The following is a 23,307-nucleotide window of genomic DNA, read 5'->3' on the forward strand; positions in this document are numbered from 1 at the left end:
AAGGTGGCGCAATGCATATAGATGTCTGAGACTCGAGAAGGAAAATGAAGAGCTCAAGATATAACTCTCCAAGATGGCGGAGCAACTAACTGGTAGGTGGATGTTTGTTGAAATTGACATGGAGATTCGGAGAGCTGTGACCATGCTGTCACAAACACATATGAACCTCGCATTTGAAGTGATCTCACTCATCTCTATCCGATCCAATCCATTTTGACCAATCAAAGTCAAGCTGACCGTGTGCTGACCATGTTCCCAACGATTTCGCACCTTGTCTGGAATTGATGGATGCTACCACGGCGAGCGGTCGATGACCCACAGGTGACTGCGTTTGCGCGAGCTCTTGGCGCGTGTGCTACCTCCAGGAACCTCGCGCAGGGCAAGCGCGTCCATGCCAACATCCTGGGCAGCGAGCACCGGGAGGACAGGTTCCTCGGGAACCTCCTGGTTGACATGTATGCCAAGTGTGGCAGCGCCCAGGACGCGAGGCTGGCCTTCGACGGGATCGTCAGCAGAAACGTCTTCTCTTGGAACATCCTGGTCGCGGCCTACGAGCAGAATGGACGAGCCCACGACTCGGCAGCTGCCTTCTCGCGGATGCCGCAGCACAACGTCGTCTCCTCGAATGTCATGCTCAAGATCCTGGCCCGCGAGCGAGACCTCGAGGGAGCGGTACGCACGTTTCTGTGGATGCCGGTGCGTGATGTGCTCTCCTGGAACACCATGATCCTTGCACAGACCCAGGAGCTCCTAGAGCCCGCGACACAGATGTTTGAGCGGATGCCGGCATGGAGCCTGGTCACCTGGAACACAATGCTCGCAGCACATTCCATAAGCGGGGATCTGGAAAGTGCCTACACCATCTTTGATTCGATGCCGCGGAGAGATGCCGTGTCGTACAACGCAATGCTCATGGTGTACGCCCACCACGGCATGGTGGATGCAGCAAGGAGCATGTTTTTCAGGATGGAGCACAGGGACGTTATCTCGTGGACGTCTATGTTTCAGGCTTATGCCCAGAGCGGGCATCTTGTTGAGAGCCGCATTCTCTTTGAGAAATCTCCCCAGTGGGACGCTCCCTCTTGGAACTCGATTATCGTTGCTCATGCAAACAACGGGCATCTTCGTGAGGCGGTGGATCTGTTCGAGCGGATGCCGGAGCGGGATATCGTGGCTGCGACCATCATCGTCCAGGCATGCGTGCACAGCCGAGAACTTGACAAGGCCGTCCGGGTGTTTGTGACGATGTCGTATCGCAGCGTGACGACTTGGAACTCCATGATCCACGGCTACTTTCAGAATGGCCAGTACGAGGAGATGCTACAAACGCTGGACAGGATGCCATCCTGGAATGTTGGGTCCTGGAACCCCACAATTGCGGCCTTTTCGCAGAGCAACCAGCTCCAGAAGGCTCGGGACATGTTCGACTCGATGCTGGAGCGGGATGTGGTGACGTGGAACTCCATGCTCACGGGTTTGTCTCAGAATGGTCACGTCCGGGAGGCCGTGACCATGTTTCAAGCGATGCCGCAGCGTGATGTCGTGTCGTGGAACGCAATGGTGGCAGCTTACGGCAAGAACGAGCAGCTCAAGTACGCCGAGTCCATATTCAAGCGTATGCCGCAGTGGGACTTGGTGTCGTGGAACTCGCGAATGGCGGCCTGCCTCGACAACTTCGACATGGAAGCGGCCAAGGAATCCTTCGACGCAATGCCCCAGCACACCGTTGTCTCCTTCACAGCGATGGTTCACGCGTTTGGACAAGCTGGTCGAGTGGACGAAGCCTGGACTGGTTTCTCCAAAATGCCGCAGCACAATCTCGTGTCCTGGAATGCCATGGTCGCTGCATTCGGTCAGAACCGGTATACCGATGAAGCTGCCGCTCTCTTCAGTGAGATGCCCGAGTGGAACCTCCTGTCGTGGAACCTGATGATCACTGCTCTCGGGTCGACTGGATACCTCGTGGAAGCGAAGCGTTTACTGGATAGTATGCCCGAGGAGGATCTTCTAGCAAAGACTGCTTTGATTACAGCCTATGGGTCATACGGCCGGGTGGTGGAAGCAAAGGTGTTGTTTGATACCACCACGCAACGGGATCTAGTGGTCTGGACGGCTATGCTCGAAGTTTATGCTCACAATGGACACTGCTTCTCGGCTTTCGAGATCTTCCAGGACATGGATTGTGAGGGAGTGAAGCCCAATGAAGTGTCGGTGCTCTGCCTCCTCACTGGCTGCAGCCACAAAGGCATGGTGGACAGTGGCCGTTTTTATTTTGTGGCTGCATTGGAGAGCTATGGATTGAAACACACGATTCAGCATTTCCATTGCATGATAGACATGCTGGGGCGTGCCAAGCGGCTGAACGAAGCAGAAGAGCTAGTTGAAACGATGCCATTTGTGGCTGATGACTGGGCTTGGGCCATTCTCCTGTCAGCTTGCAAAGTTCACGGAGATGTAGAGCGTGGAAAGCGAGCTGCGAAGCGCGTAATGCAGCTAGAGTCCGGCAATGGAGCTTCCTACGTGCTTTTATCCAGCATGTTTGCCGTCGAGGATGATTCTAAGACGGACGCAGCTACCGTTAAGCTGGATGCTTATGCTTAACTTTGGAGCCATTGACTTACACCACTGGAAAGCGATAAGGCAAGCGAGCAAGGAAGCAATAGAAGAGAATCCATGGTTGCATTCGCGTCTATTTCCTGGACACGCTTAAAAGCTGGTCATATCCTTCCGGTGAGCTCCAGATTGAGGCAGAATTTGCTATCGCCGGTGAAAGTAGCAGTACCAACAGTATGTATGGAGAAAGGCAACAAATCTATTTCCTTTGGAGACAAATTGCTCGACTACATCGAAGGTAAGCCTCTCTTACGTCCCGCGCTAACGTTGTTCAACTCATTGTTCTAGGAGGCCCGAAAATGAGGAAGTGGTATGGAGCACCAGATGTGCAATCTACCGAGTTTGCAGGTACGTGTGTGTTTTGGTTGAGAAATGGATTATCTGACTTATATCGACAAGCAGAGGAGAAAAAAGAAGACGATAACCAAGAAGAAGAAGAAGAAGAAGAAGAGGAAGGAGTTAGAGATGCTGTTCTTGTTACTGATGCAGACAGCGAGACTGGTCAGGTTGAGCAACTTCTTTTTTTCCTCGTGTTTCCTCTCTTTTTGATACCAAGAATTCTGGTTGCAGTTAGTGGTGCTGTCTCTCATTGTCCAACGCTGTCGAGTTCGGGTTCTAGTTCGCGACGTGAAACTTGCCACCAATGCTTTTGGTTCCTATGTGGAGGTAAGAGATTTCTTTGGCAGTCTGATGCAAAAAGCCTATTTTGTAAAGCCCATCGTTGGCACTGTGAACGACAGGGGGAGTCTGATCAAAGCATGCAAGGAAGTGCGAGCCATTATATGCCCAAAGAAGGTAGTGTTTTTCTTTGCTCCTGTTACAATTTCTCCTTTTTCTTCTTTTATAGCTGGGAGCTCTGGCTGAGAATGACAAGAAGATGTTGAAAGGAGTGGAACACATTGTTTACGTCTCAGAGGTAACAGACACTTCTATGCATGTTCATCTGTGATGATCGCCGTGCAGCTCGCAAGCTCCCGCGCAGCAAGAGGCCTCCAGTCACTGCTCCGGTCAGGATCAGCACAAGACGCTCTCCGAGACGAAGCTGCTCTCGCAAAACTCGGTGTCCCATACACCATACTCCGGCCAGCGATGCTGAGAGACGAACCAGGCGGTGTCAGGGGTTTCAGGGTCAGGAGAGTTGATCAATTGGAAGACAGCTCCGGGGTAAGCAGAAGCCATGTTTCCATCTCACGCGAAACTCTTCTTCTCCCTCTGTAGATCGAAGGGATGATGAGCAGAGAAGACGCGGCACTCTTGTGTGTCAAAGCACTGGACGCAAGGCCCCAGCAAGCACTTGTTCTAGAGGTAAATCGCAACGTTTCCGGCATTTGTTCCAACGTCGCTCTCACAGATCGCCAACGTTGATGCGCAAGCGAGAGATGTAGAGGCGGTATTCGGAGGTTGAGAACATCTTGTAAATGTCTACAGTGTATCCAATTCTAGGGTTCTTGGGAGGATGAAGGCGTCGGCCAAGCTGCGCGATGGGCAGGAGCCGCTGCTCCGAGCCAAGATCCCGCTCAACATCCTGGGGCTGCCAATCTGCTCGGGCGTGAGCATGGGCAGCAGCCAGGAGCTGGGGCTCCACGTCTCGACGCTGGTGGCGGCGGGGCCTTCATGCCGGGTAACATTTCTCCCCAACGATTCCCACGCGCCCGTGTGTGTGATGCTCAAGGCAGGGTTTGGGCCTTGGGGATCTCCCGTGGGCTCCTGCCTCGCCATCTCCGCGCAGCTCAAGCTTCCAACTTGGAGCCAGCAGCGACCCTCCTTTTCCATTTCACTCAAGCCGCGCAATGGTGATTTCATGCTGCTCAAGAATGTGAGGGGAATCGAGCTCAAGGGCCGCAAACCAAGCAAGGAAGAATCGCCGGACGAGGCGACTGCCACGAATGGCGTGAGTGTTGCGGAGCTGGCCAAAGCATTTGACAAGGAGAAAACAAGCAGCACCAAGAATGTGAATGGCTGCTTGGAAGACGATGGCTGGGTGATCCCCGACGCTGGAACGATGACAAGAACACGAACAAGAGGTTTCAGCTCCACCCCGGCTGCCTTCAAGGGGTGGAGTGTAGCAGCGCACAGCAGCCTTCCCCTGGGGCAACGGGTGTACGCTGGAATAAGATGGCGAGTGGGAGTCCCTGGAGATTTGGTTGAGACTCTGGCCTCTAATCCTCACAAGCTCTGGTCACGATTGAGCTCCCCGGTTCTCAAGCTCGACAAGATCACCCTCTACAGCATCGAGCCCAAGGACGATCAAGCGAAGCCCGACAGCATGAGTGATTCCATGGCAGCAGCTCACCAAGCTTGGATGGAGGAGAACCAAGAGCTTAACAAGGTCGCGGCCATGTGTTCTTCCATACGGAGGCAACTCCATCTGGTGTACAGCGAGAACCGGGTTCTGAGGAACACACTGGAGGAGATGCGAAGGAACTTTAACAGCAGGGGAAGCACCCCCACGGAGATGCCATCTTCCATAGTCATGGACAAGGCTCTGCTACCATTGGCCGACTACGAGAACGTCCACAGGAGTCAGCAATCGCCAATCCCGGGGAAGAAGGAATTTGATGCCGATGCTACTGCTCCGGCCGCTGACAAGAATAGGGAGCAACGGAATCAATACCAGAGCAAACAACACAAGCCACGGCCGCCGGATACTGCTGCGGTAGCTCCCGAGAAATCTGTCCCTCCGCCACCTCCCGCTCCTTCGGCGTCTGCAGTTGCCAAGGAGCTCAAAAAGGCAATCAATGCAAGCAAATCGACGTGATTGCTTGTGTCATGATGTATATAGGAAAATGTAAAGTAAGTTTTCTCAAATCAAGATGAACAGTCTATTTACAAGATTCAATCAAAGGAACTTCTCCAAACCAAAACTCTATAGGCCATTGCAAGCGTGCCACCTTTCAGTTATACGTGCCAAACTGAGCTTGGTCCTACTGATCAGCGTGAGGCCTCCGTGAAAGAATGAGTTTAGTAAAAGTCCACCACCGTGATTGTGATGGAAGAAAAACGGGCTCTACTGCTTGGTGTCCTTAAACCACCAGTTTGCTTGAACTCCAAGCTCTGCCTTGAGAAAGTCCGATCTCTTGTTCACCAGTGCGATATCCCGGGTGCCCGAGACACTGAAGGGCTTGCTTGGCCCTTGGTAGCCATCAACCAGGTGAAGCAAGGCCTCCAAGTTGTGCAGATCGGTCAAGCCACCATCTTCCCTCAGAAACGGAGAGATGTCGCTGCTGAGCTCAAACTCGGTGCCAACATGGGTGTAGGCCCATGGGAACCTGTGGAAGATGAGCGAGACGATATCGCTGCTGTCCTCGTTCACAATCACCCCTGGAACTTTGGGCACCAGGTCTGCGGCATTGCGTGTCTGGAGGACTTTGAGCCCGAGCTCGAGGCACCTGTTCTTGAAACCCCGGTTCCCAACTCGGGGTGCCGAGAATGTGAAAACGGACACCGGGGTATTGCTCCCGGGCAGCCCAAGCTCTGTCACGTCGTAGGCGCTGAGGAGTGCAAGCGCGCCACCCAGGCTGTGGCCCGTGAACGTGATACTCAGCTGCTCACCCTGGTAGAGCCCGACCAATCGCTTGATCTCCGAGTGGAGATGCTGCCTCGCGCTCATCCCGTCGTGATCGCCGGGGACTGGAGACGTGTAGATGCTGAGAAATCCGGTCTCCACTTTCACGCCTTTGGTGTTGTGATCCGTGGGGTCGAGCCCGGTGGGGCGGAGGAGATCCTTGAGGTTCTCGATCCACTCGAGCTGCGTCACCGTCCCGCGCCAGGCCACCACAATGTCGCGGCGTCCCAACCGTCGGATGGCCTCGTCCGACGTGGCAACCGCCACGAAGCCCATCCAGTTGGTGTCCGACGTCCACGAGTCGTCGCCGGGTTGGGCGTTGGAATTGGAGCGCTTGAAGAAGCTGGGCAAACCCAGCTGCGATGTTGCGTAGAGATAGGCCGTGATTTCGTATCCCGTGCTTGGGAGTCCCACGGATTGGAGGAGCTCCTCCTTGGAGAACTTCGTGTCTCCACAGAATTCCGAGCCCTCGCTGTATTCGAAGCCGTCGTAGCAAACCTGCGCAAATTCGCCGTATCGGATGATCTCCCGCCGGAGCCGCTCGTCGATGGAGGCGTTGGCGGGCGGGAGGAGCGGACTCCAGTGGCATGCATCCCGCCAGCCTGACAGCTGCGTCTCCTCCAGCTCCACAACCCGCGCGCCATGACCATCTCCATCAGATCTCTCCAACGTTTTTCTCTTGAAAGAGAATGACAATAAATCTCCTTCTCTCTCCAACGTCCTTCTCTTGAATGACAGTGACAATGGAACTCGTGCCATGATCTCGATGCTTGCTCCCGAGGCTTTGATGGGCTTGGAAATTGTTGATACGCCTATCGATCGATCAGCTCCTCCTTGGCGAGTATGGTTGCAATGAATCAGATGATCGCTTCATAAAGAACTTCTCCCCTTCTTGTTTCTCCCTTCGTGTAAATTGCTGGTGGAATGCTGAGATTGTGGCAGAGGATTTATAGCAGTATAACAGTCAAAATTCAAACCACACCACCCCACAGGGTCAATCATATGCAAGGAGGCATTGCGTATTTGATTAGAAGACTTTCACTGAACTTTCACTCTTCATTCTCATCTAGAGGGAATTATAAATTCAAGTGACATAATGAATTTTCAGTACAAAGTTGAACATCAATGCTGATTAACACATTGCATATGACACGGCAATAGTGTGGTGGCACCACTCTATGGAGCCTTTTTTCAATCAAGACTCTAAGTGGTTCATCAAGGAGATGATTAAGTACCTGGGGTTGGAATTTCCAATTGATGCATATGACTAGCAGCTTTGAATTTTGGAGAAGCTTTACAAAGCTCATGAAGATTGGCATCAATTTAAGTATCTTCAAATAGGTGAATAAATTGAGTGAATCAACCAAGTGGTTGAGGACATGCTAAGATGCACTATTCATAAGTAGAATAACTTTTTATTTTTTGTAAAGTTTTTCTATAACAACAACTAGCATAGTGGCACTAAGATATAAGACATTCGCTGTATTCGAAGCTGTCGTAGCAAGCCTGCGCGAATTCGCCGTATCGGATGATCTCCCGCCGGAGCCGCTCGTCGATGGAGGCGTTGGCGGGCGGGAGGAGCGGACTCCAGTGGATCGCGCCAGCCTGAGCTCAGCGCCAGCTGCGTCTCCTCCAGCTCCAGCGCGCCATGACCATCTCCTTCAGATCTCTCCAACTTTCTTCTCTTGAATGAGAATGACAATGAATCTCCTTCTCTCTCCAACGTCCTTCTCTTGAATGACAGTGACAATGAAACTCGTGCCATGATCTCGATGCTCGCTCCCGAGGCTTTGATGGGCTTGGACAATTGTTGATACGCCTATCGATCAATCAGCTTCTCCTTGGCGAGTATGGTTGCAATGAATCAGATGATCGCTTCCTAAAGAACTCTTGTTTCTCCCATCGTGTAGATTGCTGCTGAAATAGAGGATTTATAGAAGTATCGCTTTCGGAGTTTGCCACCGGGTCAAAAGAAGCATATACGAAATTCTCGCGTTGATCTCTTCTCTTCATGGAAACATAACAGTCAAAATTCAACCAGGGTATCGAGTAACGCAAGGAGGTATCGAGTCTTTGACCAGAAGACTTTCACTCAACTTTCACTCTTCATTCTCATCCGTCCAGTAAAGCAAACTAGTTGCGAGGTCGGGATCACTGTTCTCCTCCACCATCATCGCATCCTTTTCGTTTCCCTGGAGCTGGCGATCATAGGCGTCGATTGGAAGTCCCGTCGCCAGGTACTTGATCATCTCCTTGACGAACCGCCCGGAGTCTCGATCGAGGAAAGGCTCCAAGAGTGGTGCTACCACTCTCTCGCAATCCATGGCTGCCGCTGGGGATCGCGCCATGTCGCTCAGGTTCTTTCTCCCACTTGTCCTCAGCAGTCTCTCCAATGCCCCCTTGACGAGATGTGCCACCAGCGTCACATCTCTGTCTAGCATCAGCGCTTGGACCTCCCTCACGATCCAATCCCACAGGTACTTGGTGCAATCCCTCCCCGTCCCAGCCGCCCTGACGACATCCCCCTCGAATTCCTGGCTGTAGCGCTTGCGCCGCCACATCTGTGCCGGCGTGAGCGCGAGCTTGTGCGTGCTCCGATGGGGATGCACAAGACAGTGCCTGGAGAAGACACTCACCCCGTCCTCCATGGCCACGCCGTGGACGAGCGAATCATAGCCCCCCTTGCAGATTGGGCATCGCAGGAATTCGCCGGTGGAAGAGTAGGCCAGCATCGCCTCCGACCACGTGAGAATGCAGGGGTAGCAGAAGCCATGGAAGCAGCCATCCACGAACGCGGGATCGCTGCGCTCGTCCGCCAAGCAAATCGCACAACCCACCATGTGCCCTAAAACTCAAAACCCTAAACGAAGCATATCCATTTTCAAAAAGCAAGGCGTCAATGGTTTCGCAAGCACGGCTTCTCGAAGACAAGCCAGGCCTTTTGCCTGGAAATTCTCGCCCGGAAAGTCATTGTTGTTCATCAGTCTACATAGTCCCATCTAAAAGGCGTAGAGAGTCCACTTCTAAGTAAGTGATCCTGAGCAAATTCCAATCTCATTTCGATCGCTATGGCTGGCGGCGTGGAGATGTTCGAACTGGAGCTGGCAGCGGGGTTGGAGTCCCTGGCCACGGGCAACGGCAGCTACCTGAGCTTGGCATGGATCCAACAAGCGCTGGATCTGGTGAGCCACACACAGGGCGAGATGATGGCGCTGGTGCCCGATCACCTCCAGCAAGCCTTGCAGGATCGGGACGCCAATTGGCTGCGCGCGTGCGTGTGCGACACGGACAAACTCCTGGGCGTGTGTGACGTTCTGGTCAGGAGTATCGCCGACGTCCGCTACTACCAGATGTTTGTGCAGCTGGCCTTGCAATCGGTACAAAGCAGGAAGGCGATGCGCGCTCGGCAGCTCCTCGACAGCTGCATTCGCACGATGCCCCTCTTGTCCACCAGCAGCATCGTCGACAGCAACGAGACGAGCCGCCTCAGCTTGCAGAGGGCCAACCTCGAAAGGGGCATTCAAACTCTCCTGGCTATCTGGGAATTCGAAGCTGATGGTGGAAGAACAACACTACAGCTAGACCAGGAGGTCGAGGAGCTTGATGATGGTAGCCGGGTTTTCCTCTCCACTCTCCACGGCACCAGAAGCACATCCATCTTCGTGCTCCTGGTTCTCGCGGTCGGGCTCACCGTCCGGCCCAGGCTGCCAAGCAAGGAGCGGAGATCCCAGCCCCTCGGCATCCGCGCTAGCAAAGAACCCCTCTGGCTCGATCCGCTCGTGCGCCTGCTCAAGAGCGTCAAAGAGGAGATCAGCAGCCGGAACGAGCAGGCGCCATTCTCTTTCCTGTGCGAGCTCCAGAGTGTGGATCAATGGGTCCGACAGCTGCGCGCCCTCATTATCCACGGGGATCCGCAGGACGACCGCGCACTGGCGGACTGCGTCAAGGCGCTCAAGAACAGCGTGGATCAAGTGGAGTTGGCGTTGCCGCTCATCGAGGCGCAGGTGATCCAGATCCGCAACATTATCACCTCCATCCGCACCATCGTGCTGCATCTCCTCCACAAGAGCAAGAAAAAGATGGTTTAAAAGAGTTCTACAGAAAATGTGGTAGTTTCTTTGGGAAATCTCCTAGGAATATCCGTCCTGTTTCAAATTCTAGCAGTCGTATGATCCCGGTCCCGGATTTCCGTCGTCCTTGCGGTAACTGAATCGCTTCTCCGTGCCGAACTTAAAAGATGCCGCGGATGCCCTCCTGGAATTCGATTGGTGCCCCTGTGTTTGCATCGCGAGAAATCCCAGTTGAAAGAGGGAAGGGAATAAAAACACACACACACAAGCGGCAGAGATCATCAGAGTCGTGGAAAACTTTTTTCTCATGTTGTGTGCCGCTGGAAGTACCATGGATGATTCAGTCGAGCATGGGTCATCGCCCTTGGTGGTGCATTGCTGCTGCGGCGGCTGCTGCTGCTGCTGCTGCTTCTCCGCTGGTTTCTTGGGCGAGGACGGATTGTTCTTGGCGGCATTGCTCTTGGCGCCAGCTTTGCCCGTGGGAGACGGCGGCGATTTCTCGCTCATTGCGCTGTTGTGGGCGTTGTTTTCCCGCGCTTTGGCAATAAGGTCGGACGCACCCCTTCGCTATAGCTAAAACATTTCTCACAAAAGGGTGTAGGGTTTAAAGAAGATGCTTAATATTTTAGGTTCCAGCAGTTATGGCCGCTGCCTCTTGTCTGTGCAATCCGCCGGGGCTCGAGATCGCGCGGCGGCGGCGCCAGCGGCGGCCAAGCTCTTGCTTGTGACCGGCGCCGCGGCGGCATTCTGCTTGCTGGGCAATCCCCGCCCGGGCATTTGCGAGCTGCGATCGTCAATGCAAGCCTATTTTTAAGCGTGGACTATTTCAAGTAATCGATCGATCTATCTTGCTTTGCAGCTGCTCGGTGGTAGGCCGAGGTTACGAGTATCTGTATCCATCTTCTTGGAAGCGTGACAAGGTCAGAGGAATTGAGGTCGTGTTCTTTCTTTGCTTTTTCTCGTTTGTTTTGTCTTTTATTCTGTGTGGCCGCTGGCCGCTGGCCGCTGGCAGCTTCTAGCGCATGATCCAGAGGCCAAGGAATTCAACTTGACAATTACGAGCGGACCAGCTCAGTTTGTAGTGCTGGGGTCACCAGAGGAGGTCTGAATAGTCCCACTAAATGGCGTCGCGTATAAGCTAATCTTCTGAGATCATTCATTCATGCCATTCCATCCCTCCAGGTTGGACGAGCACTACTCGCTCGCTACCAGACCGTGCCCGACGTGGAAAAGGTGCTCCGTTTTCTATCACGAGATAAGTTTTTCTTTTTCTAAACGCGTGTTTTACAGGCGGAGCTCTTGAAGGTGGACTCTTTCCCAGATCGTGACAATAGCAGGAGGTAATCTTAAATCCGGACACGGCATCCGAATCCTCTTTTGACTAAATCAGAAGCTATACGTTGGAGCTAAGGATTCTAGCGAACGATGAGCTGCGACATTTCCTGTTTAGAATCCTCAAGACAGAGAGCAAGGTTGGTGTATGTATAGTATCTAGAGTTCTTTTTCTTTTCTGCTTTTTCTTTCCTTTCTTGATACTGAAGCGTTTCTATCTAGGTGTATACACTCGTTCTTCAAGTACCAGAAGGACAGTGGCCGGGCAGCGCGGACTGCGCACGGACGCTTTTAGACGGGCTGAGGGCTACCACAAATTGACACCTAGTCTAATCATACCCAGTCAAGTCGGTGGACTGCTACAATTGGACCGAACAATACAATGGTGCTCGTGCATAAAGGTAAAGATAAAAGGATGCATGTCCTAATGGTGATTTGATTTAGTGCTGATCCGTTGTTGCCTTAAAAAGGTCTGGGAGACCTGAGATACTCTTTCGAGTCCCGAAACATGAAGTTCGAGCTCAGCTACCATAGCTTCCTGCTGGTTCTGCTCGTTGTGGTAGGGGTTTACACGGTTCTCACAATGAATGGATCCACATCTTTCCAGCTGTATCGTCCCACTCCAGCTCCAGATTGCACAGGTGAAATCTCCAGAAGAGGGGGAATCAAGACAGAAACACCAACAGGAGGATCGCTGTCAGCGGCAGAGAATCTGGAAGCAGCACCGGCAGCAGCAGGAGCGCTCCCCTTGAAGGCAAGAGCAACAGACAGTCCAAGTCCAAGAACAACGCTCGCAAACATAGTTTTCGGCCTTGCGGCAGGCTTCGAGGTTTGGGACAAGAGGAAAGGCTACATCCAGGCATGGTGGAGGCCGGAGATGCGAGGGGCGGTGTGGCTGGACAAGATGGTAGCCAGATCCAGCGAGGACAATTTGCCTCCGCTCATGGTGTCCGAGGACACCTCCCGGTTCAACTACACTTATTCGGGACCTCCGAACAAGCGTCAGAAGCAGCAGCTTCGGATGTGCCGGACTGCCGTGGAGATGTTCCGGTTGAGGCTTCCGGATGTGCACTGGTTTGTCGTCGGGGACGATGACACAGTGTTTCTCGCCGACAACGTGGCAAGAGTTCTGTCCAAGTATGATCACACCAAGTTTTACTACATTGGTGGCATCTCCGAGACGCACCGGCAGAACACCGTGGATGGCTGCTGCACGGGCAACATGGCCTACGGTGGTGCCGGCTACGCCATCAGCTATCCCCTGGTCGAGGAGCTGAGCGAGATTCTGGACGAGTGCATGGAAAGGTACGCTGATCTCTACGGAGGGAGCTCCAGAATTCATGCGTGCTTGTTGGAGCTGGGAGTTCCACTGATCAAAGAGCCTGGCTTCCATCAGGTACGACTTTTTCTTGTGATTTCTGGATCGGAAAAAGTGTTTCTTCTTTCGTGTTTTCGCAGCTGGATATCAACGGAGACGCATCCGGCATCCTGGGTGCTCATCCCATTGCTCCGTTGCTCTCGCTGCACCACCTGGACCGGATCGACCCACTGTTTCCAGGGATGTCACGGCAGAAATCGGTGGAGCATCTGCTCCAGGCAGCAGGCGTCGATCCAGGCGGGGTGCTGCAGCAGGCGGTGTGCTACAGCAAGCAGCAGAGTTGGTCGATCCAAGTCTCATGGGGATGGGCTGTGCAAGTCACGCGACTTTTGCTTGCTCCACGAGTGCTCGAGAATCCACTAAGGACGTTCGCTGGCTGGGGAGTCCCGAGCCTGGACGAATCATTCGGCTTCAGGACAAGAGCGGTGCCAAGGGACTCGTGCGAGCGGCCAACCATGTTCTTCATGCACACCGTCGTGCCTCAGCGCAATGGACAGTCTTTCAGTAACTACTCGAGGGGCGGTGCCAGCCAATGCAGGAGAAAGGACGCACTGTCCAAGATCAATTTGATCAGTGTCGAGAAACAAGCCGTGCACGACTCCTGGTACCAGGTTATGACGACTACTTTTCTTCTTCGATTGGATTTCAATCTGGATGGTTCTTTTTCTTTTGTCTCAGGCACCTCGGAGACAGTGCTGCAAGATCATCAAGTCGAGCAAGCACACACTAGAGCTGTCCATCAGGACGTGCCAGAAAGGCGAGTTATCAGCCATCTTATAACTAACTTGGAGAACGATTATATTAGCCTCCAAGCACAGACGCTACAGCCGGTAAGTTGGAACCTTTGAAGCTCACGAAAGAAAAGCTCTCACTTTTTTGCGTTCCATGTTCATAACCAGTGATACTTCTACACTGGTAAGAAAAAAGTTTTACATACACTTTTTTCTTTCCGGCTCTCTTAGGCAGCTAGATTCTCGCCGTGGAAAGAGGAAGCCTGACGAAACGGCTCACAAAGAAATGCTTGAGTAACTTACTTGTCTGCACACTCAACTTGCGTTGTAAAAACTGCGCTCACTGGCCGATGATCCGAGATTCTGTACTCGGAGCGCAAGTAGGCGATCTGGTCGAGCCCCTTTCCCAGCCACAGAATGCGGTCACACCTGTACGAGAGAGAATCAATAGAAGTTTTTTTTAAAGTTCTCTCCACTTAAACAATTGACATACCATGCAGGAACGCGTGTTCTTCCATTCGCAGACGCGCCGTTCATCGTATAGGCATCGGAATCGGGGATGTACTTGTATGTTGGCGCGAATTTGATGTGTCCCTCTTTCCAGCCTTCGAAAACGCGACCTTTTCCTTGCTGTGCTTTGAGCTGAAGAGGCAAACAGTCGTATAGGCTTAGCTATCAAAGTCTAAAGGTTTTTGGAGACTACCTGATCCTTCGCTAGAAGAGAAGAATAGTCCTGGTTTTCAATAAGTCGCATTGTCTCGTCGCTGGAGAGAGCAACCCGATAGTTGAGATCTCCAAGCCAGATTATCCTTCTGTGAATTGAAAACAGAGAAATAAGATTCAAGTCACGTCGACGTGAATGAGATTTGCTCTAAAATACTTACTCGTGCTCTAAAATAGTCTGGGGTAGAGTTTGCGAGACTCTGAGAGAACGTGGAAAGCTAGTCCTGCGCAAGATCTCCCTCACGTCCGTGTTTCTGCGCTTGTCATCTTCTTCTCTGTCTCCCGAAGTCAAATGTGAACAGATGAAGCAGAAGCTTGTTCGGTGGATGGACAAGCTCACCGAAATGGATCCCTGAGAGAAGGTACAACCAGCAAAGGTTGGCCACAGTTAAAAACGAGAAAGTCTTACCTTGTTTCCAAGGTAGCCAAAAATTCCACAACCAACGGAGGAAACCTTGACGTTGTTGACAACGTGACGAATCTCACGTCGGATCCAAACGCTGATAAAAAGTCCGACCATCTGTTTGCTCGCAATCCGGACATACTGTCCGGGAAACTTGCTGTCCTCGGAGAAATCTGGAGACATGAGCGGTGCGATGAGAGGCTGTTTCTCCCCAACGTAACCAAGTGTTGATGCTGTCTCGTCCTCTTGTGTCCATGATGCTCTCCTAGAGCCATGATTCAGAGTGTGCCGTATCAAAGTTTCCCATACTACAGCTGGAGTGTCATCCTCAACTCCAAACACATTTGCAACATTTAGAGGCACAATCTCTTGGAAGCTGTGGGAATAACAAGCGTCAGGAGAAGGACAAACGAACGAGCTGGAAATACCCGAAGACGTAGATATCAGCCGGTGTCTGGGAGCAGACCCAGCTACTTAAATCCAGAGACGATGGAGGAATCCGTCCGCCGACGTTCCAGGTTCCGGCGTGTATCCTAGCACAAGATTTTCGAGAACTTTCAGGCAAAGACAAGAGAGAGTCCTCAAGGCGACTGGGTGATCAGTACCGGAAGTTTTGGAACGCGGTTGAAAGAGCTACCGGCGTTTGATAACTCCTGGAATATAATCCAGCCCCAGATTCATCTATAACAAGAACAAAAAAACATAACAAAGTCGTTTAGCAACGAGAGAAACAAACAAACAAGCAAATGGATTGATTATACCTTCACTCTCGCAGTCAGAGCATCGCCATTCATCCGCATTGAACTCATAGTCACAAGATCTCCATGGCAGAAGCTTCCTCAAGAAGTGGCAGCAGCCGAGGCAGTCGCAATTCCACAACCCAGCTGCCTGCAAGCAAGAAAAAGAGAGAACAAAATGCTCAGTTTAGGATCCAAAACTCTCCCAATAGCAAGCTTACCTCGCTGCTCTTCATCTCACCGTTCTTGACCTAGTCTTACCATGGAAAGATCACAAAATCTTAGCACAAATCGACCCAAACCATCAAGCCTCTCGAAGAAAACTGAAGCAATCAAAGAATGGGGGCAAAGGGAAAAACAAACCCGAGCTTATATACAACCTCCACGTGTACCATTTGAATAGCCATGGCGGGTATTCCGTGCCAAAAAGGCCGCGGAAATATCACAAAAAGTATCACGAAACTCACCACTAAGAAATTCAAGCTTAGAGTCGCGGCCGGCCACGTAAAGCTCACAAATCTGCCTCCAAATCTCTTGTTGCGATCCAAATCGACTAATAAATCCTTACTTTTGCTGTTGCTGTTACTGTTGTTGTCGCCCAGCGAGCTTCGGGAAGGGGTCCTGCTTGCTCAGCACCACCACTCGGCTCTTGTGCGAAAAGTAGCCTTTCATCAGTGCCTTGTGGATCAGAATTGCCATGGAGCATTCCACCTGGAGAGACTCAAGACCTTAGATTCAAGCACTGTCAATCAGTGGAGCTCACCTCGTCCATGTCCATGTCCACCTCGAGCCACTTCATAGCTTTTAGGATCACCTCCATCCTAACCTGGTGGGCGCGGCCAGGATCACGCTGCTTTTGGATATTGTATCTGTAACAGTAGCACCAAGATGCGTGAGACACGAGAGCTGTGGCTGCCGTGGCTGCGGTGGCGGCTTACACACATTTTTCTTAAAAGTCGTCTGTAGACATGGGATTCGAGCTTCTCCAGGACGAGATAGACGCCCGATCTGAAAAAACTGAGAGGGGAAAGCGTAAGTTTTGTGTCGAAGCAGTACAGTGCCGTCTTACTTGTTCTCGTTAGCTTTCAAGGCACGTCGAAGTAATCTGACGTCTCCTCGCTTCAGAGCTCGGACAACGTCAATATACTGCAAAAAGGAAGAGTCAGGAAGAACAGTCGTTGCTACCTCCTTGCTACCTCGGACAGGTTGTATTTTGTAAGTAAGCTCTCTTTTGGTAGCACCCCGAGTGCTAATCTCACCGGTACCAGGTACTTCAAAATCATCCTGCAAGCAAGGTTACTACAACGCCAAGTACGTTAACAGCAGCACATACCTTATGTTCGCCTTCTTGAAAGGATCGCAGCGTTCCAAGGCATATGTGAGCTTTCGGTCGGCCTGAAATATCATAACAAAGTAAGCGCGAGAAGAAAAGCTTTTCTGCACGATCACTTACTGCCGAGACGTTGTCGTTGAAAACCTCTAGACGGCCTGTATAATACATATAAGTCACCTTCATGGGAATAGAGTTAAGCACTTCTCATGGCTGTAAACAGGCATTACGAGCATACCCGATCCTTGGCAGGAAAGTCTTCGAAGTCGAAAAACCGAGATGTGTCAATACTCCTGATCACACTTCGGCACATATGGACTGTTCCCAGCTGAACAACGAAAAGGCTAGAATCGATCTGTACCAGCAACAAGATCTTCCAAACCTTGAAGTAGATTTTGAATAGTTGGCACGTAACGTAGAGAGCACCGACGCGCTTGGGACCTTTTCCTTGAATGGCACCGAAAACCTTCATAAGAAACGAGCCAGCACCCTTGAGCTTATCCGGTGCCTTCCCATTCATCGCCATTTCCCTGTCAGCCTGTGAAGAAAGAAACTCGAGTTTTCAGAGGAGCGTGAAAGAACAAAAAAACAGTGAGAAAGATACCATCTCCCCGACAGTGCGAAGAGCGTAGACGATGACATGAAGCGCTTCCATCGCCCACGTTGATTCCCAGTTGCGATATTCTTGTAAGAAAGCACTATGGAGCAGTTGGTATCCAACAATCCATCAAAGATCAACATACTTTGCCGATTTCTCGAGGGAATTGTAGGCGTCCACATAGCGATTCTGATGGTAGCACTGCATTGCCCGCGTGTGATGGAGTAGCATTTCTCCCAGCGGTGCGTGCTTGTCTACCTGTTTCAAAATCCTCGCAGGATCCTGGCGGAAAAACCAGCTGAGAGAGATGCTCCTCGACTCAATGGCGACGCACCTTTGTGTGATCCAGGCAGGAAGACACCGTCTCCGCGTAGGAATTCGTGGCATTGATCGCCAGCGCCGCAGCAAATGCCGATCCATCCTGGCTAGCTAAAGAATCCGTGATGAGGCTCACATAATCCGCGAGCCTGCGATCGACGAAGCCGCCGCTTCCCTCCATCGCCCCGCCCCGCCACTCCATAGCTAGGGCTCTCACTAAATGAAATAAATATTTACAAAAGAGGAGGCAAGGGTTCGATTCCTCATAGACGATAGCAAAACAAGTTAGCCAATCTATCTTAATAGAATTCCTTCCATCACTTCTTCCCAGGCCTTCCACCCTTCTTTGCACCGACATCACCAGTCTGCTTACAAACAAAAAAGAAGAAAAAATATTTTTTTCTCGTCATTTCATGGAAAAGAAATTTAGAACCTACCTTCGTGCAAACGTAAATGTAGTGTAAATTCGAGTCTAGAGCTGAGTGTGGCCCGATTGAGCCATCCTCGTTGATGGGAACTGGTTCTAAAAACTCCGGGGACGACACATCGTCAAATTTCTGTGACCCGGGTCTGGCTGCAAGCAAGAGATTTTTGTGACTCTGTCAAGGAGTTATATACTCAAAGAGAAGTTTTGGAAGTAGATTTCTTACGAAGAATGTGAAGTGTTATGTTCCAGTTCAATGCTGGAACCTGCAAGTGTGGCAATCGAACTCGAGGATCACCATATGTAACCTGGACAGCACAAGACACTAAAGTGTGAATCTCTTGTAGACATTGAAAGAGGAAAAGCTTACCAAGATGTATGAAGATCCTCCTCTCAAAACTCTGGTTGCATGCATGAAACAAAATCAGCCTTGCACGAAAAGATGGAAGCTGACAGCCTCACCTTGAAACTTCTTCAAGCATTTTCGCAGCACTTATGGCTGCGCTAGTCCCACACTGGAATAGAGCAATACACTTCAAACTCTCTCAAGAGAAATCACTAAGTTTCATGCTACTCACCAGGAGTGAATCCAGCATGCCTGCACAAAGCCAACAAACAAAAGGGGCATTTTTATGCTAGCAACTATAAGGTTTGGGATGAACTCTAGTACCTTTGTCTAGAACAGCATCGAAAGATCCATCCTCGAATGTTGATAAATCCCGCACATCCATTGTCATATCTGTGTAGACCTTGCAAATAAGACATCCACCCAAAACTTTAAACGCCAAGCCAGCCAAAGCAATTTCCCGACGAACGTACATTTAAGCTGGGGGACGTGCTGATACTTTTGCTGCATTGCCTCGATCACGACCGTGGAGATGTCAATATTGACAATCTCTTGATAGCCATCGTTCACCATATCCTCGGAAATAGCTGCTCAATTGATTTTCACAGTAAACATCCCTGTAGAGCCGAAAATAGAGAAGGAAATCGCTCACCGGCATTCCCACAGCCGACCATGAGGATCCGTGAAGTTTTTGGGACATATTTCTGGAGCAGCGCCGACAGACCTGCGTAGCGCTGGTACCAATCGAATGTGGAGGAATCGTTCTTGTAGCGATTGTCCCAGTAGGACGCCTCGCCATACGCCTGTGGATTCCCTCGCGTCATTCTTCCGCCAATCGTTCTCTCTTCCTCTCCCTCTGCCCTAATCCATCGCCCGGATCCAATCCAACCGCTTTGCGCCAATCCCAATTACTGATAATTAAAGCCTTGGATCCTGAGCCGCTTTGGAATGTGTGTTTGGGATCCGCGGTCCGGAGTTCCAATCCCCTACACGCGCAAATGGCGCCAAAACAAAAGCCTTTACTTAAGTTAGAAGATGTCAAATTTTGAAAAGATTCCTGGGCTGGGCGGCAAAGATGTTCGCCAGGAGGGCGTACGATCGCAAGCTTTTAGGGTTCATGGCCAGGACCTTCTCTGCGGCGGATGCGCCGTGCTCTTCGTCGCAGTGGATGCCAGATGATCCGAGCAAGCTCCCCCAGGCGCCGGGATCGGGCAGGAACGGCATGGAATCGATGAGCTCCTCGGCGTCTCGCAATCGCCCTGTTCGTCCGAGAAGATCCACGATGCACGCGTAGTGTTCTTGCATTGGCTGGATGCCGTGATCGGCAGCGATCGACAGGAAGTTCTCCCAGGCTTGGCTCAAGAGGCCGTCGTGGCTGCACACATGGAGAATGCTCATGAATGTGACCTCGTCCGGATCGACGCCCTCGAGCTTCATCGCGTGGAAGAGGCCGATTGCCTCGTTGGATTGCCCCTTGTAGGAGTATGCCGCGATGATCGCGCTCCAAAGAACAGGATCTTTGGGCGAGGAAGGGACGGAAATCTCATCGAACAAGCGTCTGGCATCCGACACAAGCCCGTGCCGCGCAAATCCGGCAAGCATTGCAGTCCGCGGCAGCAGATCCTGGCTGGGCATTCCATCGAAAACCTTCTTGGCGTCGATAATCTCACCCTTGTCGACGAAACCAGTGATCATCGCTGCGTGCGCGACTGAGTCCCGGGATGGAATCCTCTGGAACAGCGCCTTGGCGAGATCCAGAGCCCCGGCCATGAAGCAGCACTGGATCATCGCTGTCCAGGAAGCGATATTTCGAGCCGGCATCTCCTCAAACACTGATCTCGCCTCGTCGATGGATAATCTCGATTCCTGAGTGTAGATCGACAGCATGAGATTGCGCGACACCAGATCCTGCCGTGGCATTCGCTGGATCGTGTTCTTGGCGTCGAGAACAAGCCCTCGCAGCGCAAATGCCCACGCCATGGCATTCCACGCCGCCAGATTCCGGAATGGAATTCTATCGAACACTGCTTTTGCGTTGTCGATCTTTCCACGCAGAGAAAGAGCTCTGATCATAGCCGTGCACGATTCCAAGCTGGGAAATTCCAGGACTTGAAAGATTCGTGTTGCCTCTACAAGGTTCCCTCTCTGGGCATGGGCGCAAAGGAGAGAATTCCAAGAGATGGAATTGGGCATCTCCTCGATCAGCTCTCTAGCTCGCACCAGATCTCCACAGCGGCAATACGCAGCGATGATCGCATTGGAACACACGGGATTTCGATCGGGAATGCTCGCAAAGATCCTCTCTGTTTCCTCTAGATTTCCAGCGCTGGAATTCGCCATGATCAGCGTCGCGCACACCACGGCATCGTGGCAAGGCATCAGCTCGAAGATTTCCATAGCCGCATCGATGGATTTGACCTGCGCGTAGCAGACAATCAGCGCGTTCCAGGACGCCTCGTTTCTCGCCGGCATCGCCAAGAACATCGCTTCCACTTGATCGAGATCTCCACTCTGAGCGTGCGCCGCAAGAACAACGTTCCAGGAAATCACATCGTGGCTCGGCATCCGCTGAAAGAGAGCCAGTGCCTCGTCGAGAGGATCTAGGCTCCAGGCGAGCTCCTTGATCATCGTTGTCCACGCGATGACGCAGCGCTGATCCATTCTATCGAAGATTTCCCTGGCCTTGCGCAAATCCCCGTTCTGGGCAAATGCCCCAATCATGGAGGTCATTGTCACGGCACTAGGGTTCTTCATCCGGTGGAACAAAGCGATCGCCTCACTCGGCAATCCCTGGCGGACGTAGGCGCTGATCATGGTGTTCCAGGAAGCAGTGGTTCGATCTGGCATCTCCGCGAAGACATCTCGTGCCCTGCCCAGCTCTCCATTCGTGGCAAATGCCTGGAGCATCATATTCCAGGAGAAAACATCCGGATGATCGATAGCGGTGAAGACAGCGAGCGCATCTTTGGTGCTCCCACACCTCCCATACATTTGGATTGTGTGATTCATCACAAATGTGCTGGGGCGATGATCCAAATCCCGGATGCGCGAGTGGATTTGCTTCCCGCGAGAGAGATCCCGGCAGCACCGGAGTTGATGCACGAAGTTCTCGGCCCTGGACAGCGCTGGAGTGGGGAATCTCCCAGTTTTTGCGAGGAACATCGATGTGAATCATCCTTGTCGAGAGAACTTTCTTGGAAGAACAAACTAGGGTTCTTGGGCTACTAGAAGTTTTTCAAGAGCGATGTCAAATGCGTCTGGATAGCCGTCGAGGCTGGATTTCGCGTAGATAATCCTGGGAATGATGCGCGCGACAGCGTCCTGCATTGATGTCACCCGCGCCGCTGGGATTCTGGCGAGTTCTTGGATCACATCGATGCTCCCGTCGATGACGCTGTGATGCGGGAAGAAGATCGAGTAGGACTCTGGATCGCGTGGAAGATGCCACAGGTACTGTGTGTAGGCGGTGTGCTCGCTGAACACCACGGGGATGCATCCAGCGACGAGGCCATCGAAGAAACCCTTCCTGGTGGGGCTATCGCCGGGCGGCATCAGGCAGAAGATCGATCGCAAGGCGACGCAGGTGACAATCTCTGGATTTTCTTCGCAGTTGATTCTCTCGCAGCGCAGGATCGTGCACAAACTCTCGTGTCGCTGGCACTGTCTTCGTAGCGATCTTCTCATCGTCGCAGTGCTGCCGTTGCCATCGCGAAGAGCTCCAGCGAAGGACACCAGCAGGTCTCGCGACGATCCATTCACCACTGCCAGCCACTCGTCGATCTCCCGGCGCGAATCGGGATGGAATCCAGTCGGGTATGGCAGCGCCATCTGCGAGCTCCTCCACACGTCCCGCTCGATCAGCAGCTTGGTGGCGTTGTCCAGCTCCTGGATGGAGAGGAGACTGCTTCCCCAGCTCTCGTGATTCTCCTCGCTGCGCCCAAAGTCCCACACGATTCGCCCAAGAACAAGTACGTGATCTCTGCCTCGCTTGCGATTCCAGTGACGATTTCCTTGCAGGTATCCCAGCAACCTCTGGCCGAGCTTGTCACGCATCTGGACTTGCTTGGTGAAGAGGTACTGCGACACATCCAAGCCCGCGTAGTATGGAATGTAGAAGAGATTGGCGAGGTGGGGATCATCCGTGAGGCACTGGTACCGTCGAAAGCGCTCGTGGATCATGATCTCGACAGCAAACTGGCCAGTTCTATACCACGAGGAAGCTGGGAGCAAGCGGCAGGATGAAACCAGCGAGGCCATCTCCCCTGGGAATTGGAGTGAATCGAGAGCTCCTGAATCATTGGAAGTGGGAGGAGTGATAACTCTTGCCGGGAGGCCCAACCCGTGGTTGCCAAGACGATCGCACATCCAGGTGATTGGAGTTTGCGAGCTTCCACAGCATGCTCGCTCCAGGATTTGGCGGTTGAATTGGGGAGGCAATGGGTGGATGTAGACGCGCTTACCTTGGCAGTGATCACGCTGGAACAGGGGAAACGCTTTTCTTCCAAGAAATCTGGAAGAGAAGAGCCAGCGTCGATCGGCTTGGAACTTCTTTTCTTGCGAGATCCAATTTGTGAGTAGCAGTAGCAGCATTACAGTAGCGATTGATGCGAGCTTCGCCATTTCTCTTGGAGTGGGAGCAATACACATACTTGACAATGGGAGGTATCTCCATGAAAAAGGGTGATACTTTGCTACAAAAGTTTCCAATGTAAAGAACGATACTAGGACCAAAAGAGCAT

At 52.1% G+C, this 23,307-nt stretch overlaps 11 protein-coding genes and 1 long non-coding RNA gene across 24 annotated transcripts; 5 read left to right on the top strand and 7 right to left on the bottom strand.

Moving 5' to 3' along the window:
• The first annotated feature begins 73 nt into the window (after positions 1–73).
• LOC112346089 (pentatricopeptide repeat-containing protein At4g02750-like) lies at positions 74–2,601 on the top strand. Its single transcript, XM_024674179.1, has 2 exons — positions 74–178; positions 322–2,601. Exons 1-2 carry the CDS (start codon positions 74–76, stop codon positions 2,599–2,601), a joined length of 2,385 nt encoding a protein of 794 aa, XP_024529947.1.
• On the top strand, positions 2,570–5,471 carry LOC9660605 (uncharacterized protein At5g02240). 3 transcript variants are annotated; one of them, XM_024674395.1, is made up of 9 exons: positions 2,570–2,851; positions 2,902–2,961; positions 3,016–3,119; positions 3,184–3,279; positions 3,328–3,408; positions 3,461–3,529; positions 3,577–3,777; positions 3,832–3,918; positions 3,965–4,070. In XM_024674395.1, exons 1-9 carry the CDS (start codon positions 2,674–2,676, stop codon positions 4,016–4,018), a joined length of 930 nt encoding a protein of 309 aa, XP_024530163.1. In that variant the 5' UTR covers positions 2,570–2,673; the 3' UTR covers positions 4,019–4,070. The 3 variants fall into 3 exon arrangements, with proteins under 3 accessions (XP_024530163.1, XP_024530162.1, XP_024530161.1); XM_024674394.1 differs by having other exon boundaries at positions 2,902–3,119; XM_024674393.1 differs by lacking the exons at positions 2,570–2,851; positions 2,902–2,961; positions 3,016–3,119; ... (2 more) ...; positions 3,461–3,529; positions 3,577–3,777 and having other exon boundaries at positions 3,903–3,918; positions 3,965–5,471.
• A 110-nt stretch (positions 5,472–5,581) lies between these two features.
• Positions 5,582–7,049, bottom strand: LOC112346147 (phospholipase A1-Igamma1, chloroplastic-like). Its single transcript, XM_024674392.1, has one exon. The coding sequence runs from the start codon at positions 6,935–6,937 to the stop codon at positions 5,621–5,623; it is 1,317 nt and encodes a 438-aa protein (XP_024530160.1). The 5' UTR covers positions 6,938–7,049; the 3' UTR covers positions 5,582–5,620.
• A 1,109-nt stretch (positions 7,050–8,158) lies between these two features.
• Positions 8,159–9,042, bottom strand: LOC112346076. Its single transcript, XM_024674128.1, has one exon. The coding sequence runs from the start codon at positions 9,016–9,018 to the stop codon at positions 8,278–8,280; it is 741 nt and encodes a 246-aa protein (XP_024529896.1). The 5' UTR covers positions 9,019–9,042; the 3' UTR covers positions 8,159–8,277.
• A 35-nt stretch (positions 9,043–9,077) lies between these two features.
• Positions 9,078–10,352, top strand: LOC112340474. 2 transcript variants are annotated; one of them, XM_024674126.1, is made up of 2 exons: positions 9,078–9,205; positions 9,265–10,352. In XM_024674126.1, exon 2 carries the CDS (start codon positions 9,265–9,267, stop codon positions 10,264–10,266), a length of 1,002 nt encoding a protein of 333 aa, XP_024529894.1. In that variant the 5' UTR covers positions 9,078–9,205; the 3' UTR covers positions 10,267–10,352. The 2 variants fall into 2 exon arrangements, with proteins under 2 accessions (XP_024529894.1, XP_024529893.1); XM_024674125.1 differs by having other exon boundaries at positions 9,078–10,352.
• A 789-nt stretch (positions 10,353–11,141) lies between these two features.
• On the top strand, positions 11,142–11,588 carry LOC9659713. Of its 2 annotated transcripts, none has more exons than XR_002992277.1 (3): positions 11,142–11,168; positions 11,261–11,481; positions 11,539–11,588. It is a non-coding gene; the product is annotated as an uncharacterized LOC9659713 (long non-coding RNA). The 2 variants fall into 2 exon arrangements; XR_002992276.1 differs by having other exon boundaries at positions 11,151–11,183.
• A 263-nt stretch (positions 11,589–11,851) lies between these two features.
• Positions 11,852–14,158, top strand: LOC9659714. 7 transcript variants are annotated; one of them, XR_002992274.1, is made up of 6 exons: positions 11,852–11,981; positions 12,051–12,976; positions 13,039–13,569; positions 13,637–13,788; positions 13,858–13,873; positions 13,921–14,158. XR_002992274.1 is itself a non-coding variant. In XM_024674120.1 (4 exons), the coding sequence occupies exons 1-4, from the start codon at positions 11,963–11,965 to the stop codon at positions 13,736–13,738; spliced, it is 1,578 nt and encodes a 525-aa protein (XP_024529888.1). In that variant the 5' UTR covers positions 11,852–11,962; the 3' UTR covers positions 13,739–14,158. The 7 variants fall into 7 exon arrangements, 3 of the variants coding, with proteins under 3 accessions (XP_024529888.1, XP_024529890.1, XP_024529889.1); XR_002992273.1 differs by having other exon boundaries at positions 13,637–13,873; XR_002992272.1 differs by having other exon boundaries at positions 13,858–14,158.
• On the bottom strand, positions 13,815–15,871 carry LOC9659715 (type IV inositol polyphosphate 5-phosphatase 7). Its single transcript, XM_002969506.2, has 9 exons — positions 15,774–15,871; positions 15,577–15,703; positions 15,421–15,496; positions 15,244–15,348; positions 14,822–15,191; positions 14,574–14,764; positions 14,393–14,501; positions 14,183–14,331; positions 13,815–14,118 (listed from the first exon to the last, which is right to left on the bottom strand). The coding sequence occupies exons 1-9, from the start codon at positions 15,786–15,788 to the stop codon at positions 13,989–13,991; spliced, it is 1,272 nt and encodes a 423-aa protein (XP_002969552.2). The 5' UTR covers positions 15,789–15,871; the 3' UTR covers positions 13,815–13,988.
• Positions 15,872–15,924: 53 nt separating this feature from the next.
• On the bottom strand, positions 15,925–18,005 carry LOC9660606 (enhanced ethylene response protein 5). 2 transcript variants are annotated; one of them, XM_024674124.1, is made up of 13 exons: positions 17,815–18,005; positions 17,626–17,762; positions 17,487–17,580; positions 17,265–17,420; positions 17,121–17,210; positions 17,006–17,062; positions 16,886–16,947; positions 16,749–16,836; positions 16,622–16,698; positions 16,495–16,569; positions 16,316–16,421; positions 16,121–16,263; positions 15,925–16,071 (listed from the first exon to the last, which is right to left on the bottom strand). In XM_024674124.1, the coding sequence occupies exons 1-12, from the start codon at positions 17,998–18,000 to the stop codon at positions 16,135–16,137; spliced, it is 1,257 nt and encodes a 418-aa protein (XP_024529892.1). In that variant the 5' UTR covers positions 18,001–18,005; the 3' UTR covers positions 15,925–16,071; positions 16,121–16,134. The 2 variants fall into 2 exon arrangements, with proteins under 2 accessions (XP_024529892.1, XP_002969553.2); XM_002969507.2 differs by having other exon boundaries at positions 15,925–16,263.
• Positions 18,006–18,030: 25 nt separating this feature from the next.
• Positions 18,031–19,505, bottom strand: LOC9660607 (EEF1A lysine methyltransferase 4). 2 transcript variants are annotated; one of them, XM_002969508.2, is made up of 9 exons: positions 19,221–19,505; positions 19,042–19,155; positions 18,893–18,961; positions 18,801–18,820; positions 18,685–18,737; positions 18,593–18,623; positions 18,449–18,530; positions 18,236–18,372; positions 18,031–18,163 (listed from the first exon to the last, which is right to left on the bottom strand). In XM_002969508.2, exons 1-9 carry the CDS (start codon positions 19,390–19,392, stop codon positions 18,116–18,118), a joined length of 726 nt encoding a protein of 241 aa, XP_002969554.1. In that variant the 5' UTR covers positions 19,393–19,505; the 3' UTR covers positions 18,031–18,115. The 2 variants fall into 2 exon arrangements, with proteins under 2 accessions (XP_002969554.1, XP_024529895.1); XM_024674127.1 differs by having other exon boundaries at positions 18,685–18,755.
• Positions 19,506–19,606: 101 nt separating this feature from the next.
• LOC112346090 (pentatricopeptide repeat-containing protein At4g02750-like) lies at positions 19,607–21,730 on the bottom strand. The gene has a single exon (XM_024674180.1). It carries the CDS (start codon positions 21,728–21,730, stop codon positions 19,607–19,609), a length of 2,124 nt encoding a protein of 707 aa, XP_024529948.1.
• Positions 21,730–23,287, bottom strand: LOC9660608 (probable xyloglucan galactosyltransferase GT11). Its single transcript, XM_024674123.1, has one exon. The coding sequence runs from the start codon at positions 23,213–23,215 to the stop codon at positions 21,776–21,778; it is 1,440 nt and encodes a 479-aa protein (XP_024529891.1). The 5' UTR covers positions 23,216–23,287; the 3' UTR covers positions 21,730–21,775.
• Between the last annotated feature and the right edge of the window lie 20 nt (positions 23,288–23,307).

Source organism: Selaginella moellendorffii, unplaced genomic scaffold, assembly GCF_000143415.4.
Source record: "Selaginella moellendorffii unplaced genomic scaffold, v1.0 SELMOscaffold_12, whole genome shotgun sequence".
In the NCBI taxonomy this organism is placed as follows: domain Eukaryota; kingdom Viridiplantae; phylum Streptophyta; class Lycopodiopsida; order Selaginellales; family Selaginellaceae; genus Selaginella; species Selaginella moellendorffii.

Excerpts from the sequence above, each read along its gene's own strand:
- LOC112346089 (XM_024674179.1), top strand. The coding sequence starts at position 74 with ATGGCGGAGCAACTAACTGGTAGGTGGATGTTTGTTGAAATTGACATG. Across the intron at positions 179-321 it reads ATATGAACCTCGCATTTGAA|GTGACTGCGTTTGCGCGAGC; the intron begins GTGATCTCACTC and ends GATGACCCACAG.
- LOC9660605 (XM_024674393.1), top strand. The coding sequence starts at position 4,070 with ATGAAGGCGTCGGCCAAGCTGCGCGATGGGCAGGAGCCGCTGCTCCGA.
- LOC112346147 (XM_024674392.1), bottom strand. The coding sequence starts at position 6,937 with ATGGCACGAGTTCCATTGTCACTGTCATTCAAGAGAAGGACGTTGGAG.
- LOC112346076 (XM_024674128.1), bottom strand. The coding sequence starts at position 9,018 with ATGGTGGGTTGTGCGATTTGCTTGGCGGACGAGCGCAGCGATCCCGCG.
- LOC112340474 (XM_024674125.1), top strand. The coding sequence starts at position 9,247 with ATGGCTGGCGGCGTGGAGATGTTCGAACTGGAGCTGGCAGCGGGGTTG.
- LOC9659714 (XM_024674120.1), top strand. Across the intron at positions 12,977-13,038 it reads AAGAGCCTGGCTTCCATCAG|CTGGATATCAACGGAGACGC; the intron begins GTACGACTTTTT and ends GTGTTTTCGCAG. Across the intron at positions 13,570-13,636 it reads TGCACGACTCCTGGTACCAG|GCACCTCGGAGACAGTGCTG; the intron begins GTTATGACGACT and ends CTTTTGTCTCAG.
- LOC9659715 (XM_002969506.2), bottom strand. Across the intron at positions 15,497-15,576 it reads CTCTGACTGCGAGAGTGAAG|ATGAATCTGGGGCTGGATTA; the intron begins GTATAATCAATC and ends TTCTTGTTATAG. Across the intron at positions 14,502-14,573 it reads CAGACTATTTTAGAGCACGA|AAGGATAATCTGGCTTGGAG; the intron begins GTAAGTATTTTA and ends TTCAATTCACAG.
- LOC9660606 (XM_024674124.1), bottom strand. The coding sequence starts at position 18,000 with ATGGAGTGGCGGGGCGGGGCGATGGAGGGAAGCGGCGGCTTCGTCGAT. Across the intron at positions 17,581-17,625 it reads TCCCTCGAGAAATCGGCAAA|TGCTTTCTTACAAGAATATC; the intron begins GTATGTTGATCT and ends ACTGCTCCATAG. Across the intron at positions 16,837-16,885 it reads TTCAAGAAGGCGAACATAAG|GATGATTTTGAAGTACCTGG; the intron begins GTATGTGCTGCT and ends CCTTGCTTGCAG.
- LOC9660607 (XM_024674127.1), bottom strand. The coding sequence starts at position 19,392 with ATGACGCGAGGGAATCCACAGGCGTATGGCGAGGCGTCCTACTGGGAC. Across the intron at positions 18,821-18,892 it reads CGATGCTGTTCTAGACAAAG|GCATGCTGGATTCACTCCTG; the intron begins GTACTAGAGTTC and ends GGCTTTGTGCAG. Across the intron at positions 18,164-18,235 it reads ACATTTACGTTTGCACGAAG|ACTGGTGATGTCGGTGCAAA; the intron begins GTAGGTTCTAAA and ends GTTTGTAAGCAG.
- LOC112346090 (XM_024674180.1), bottom strand. The coding sequence starts at position 21,730 with ATGTTCCTCGCAAAAACTGGGAGATTCCCCACTCCAGCGCTGTCCAGG.
- LOC9660608 (XM_024674123.1), bottom strand. The coding sequence starts at position 23,215 with ATGTGTATTGCTCCCACTCCAAGAGAAATGGCGAAGCTCGCATCAATC.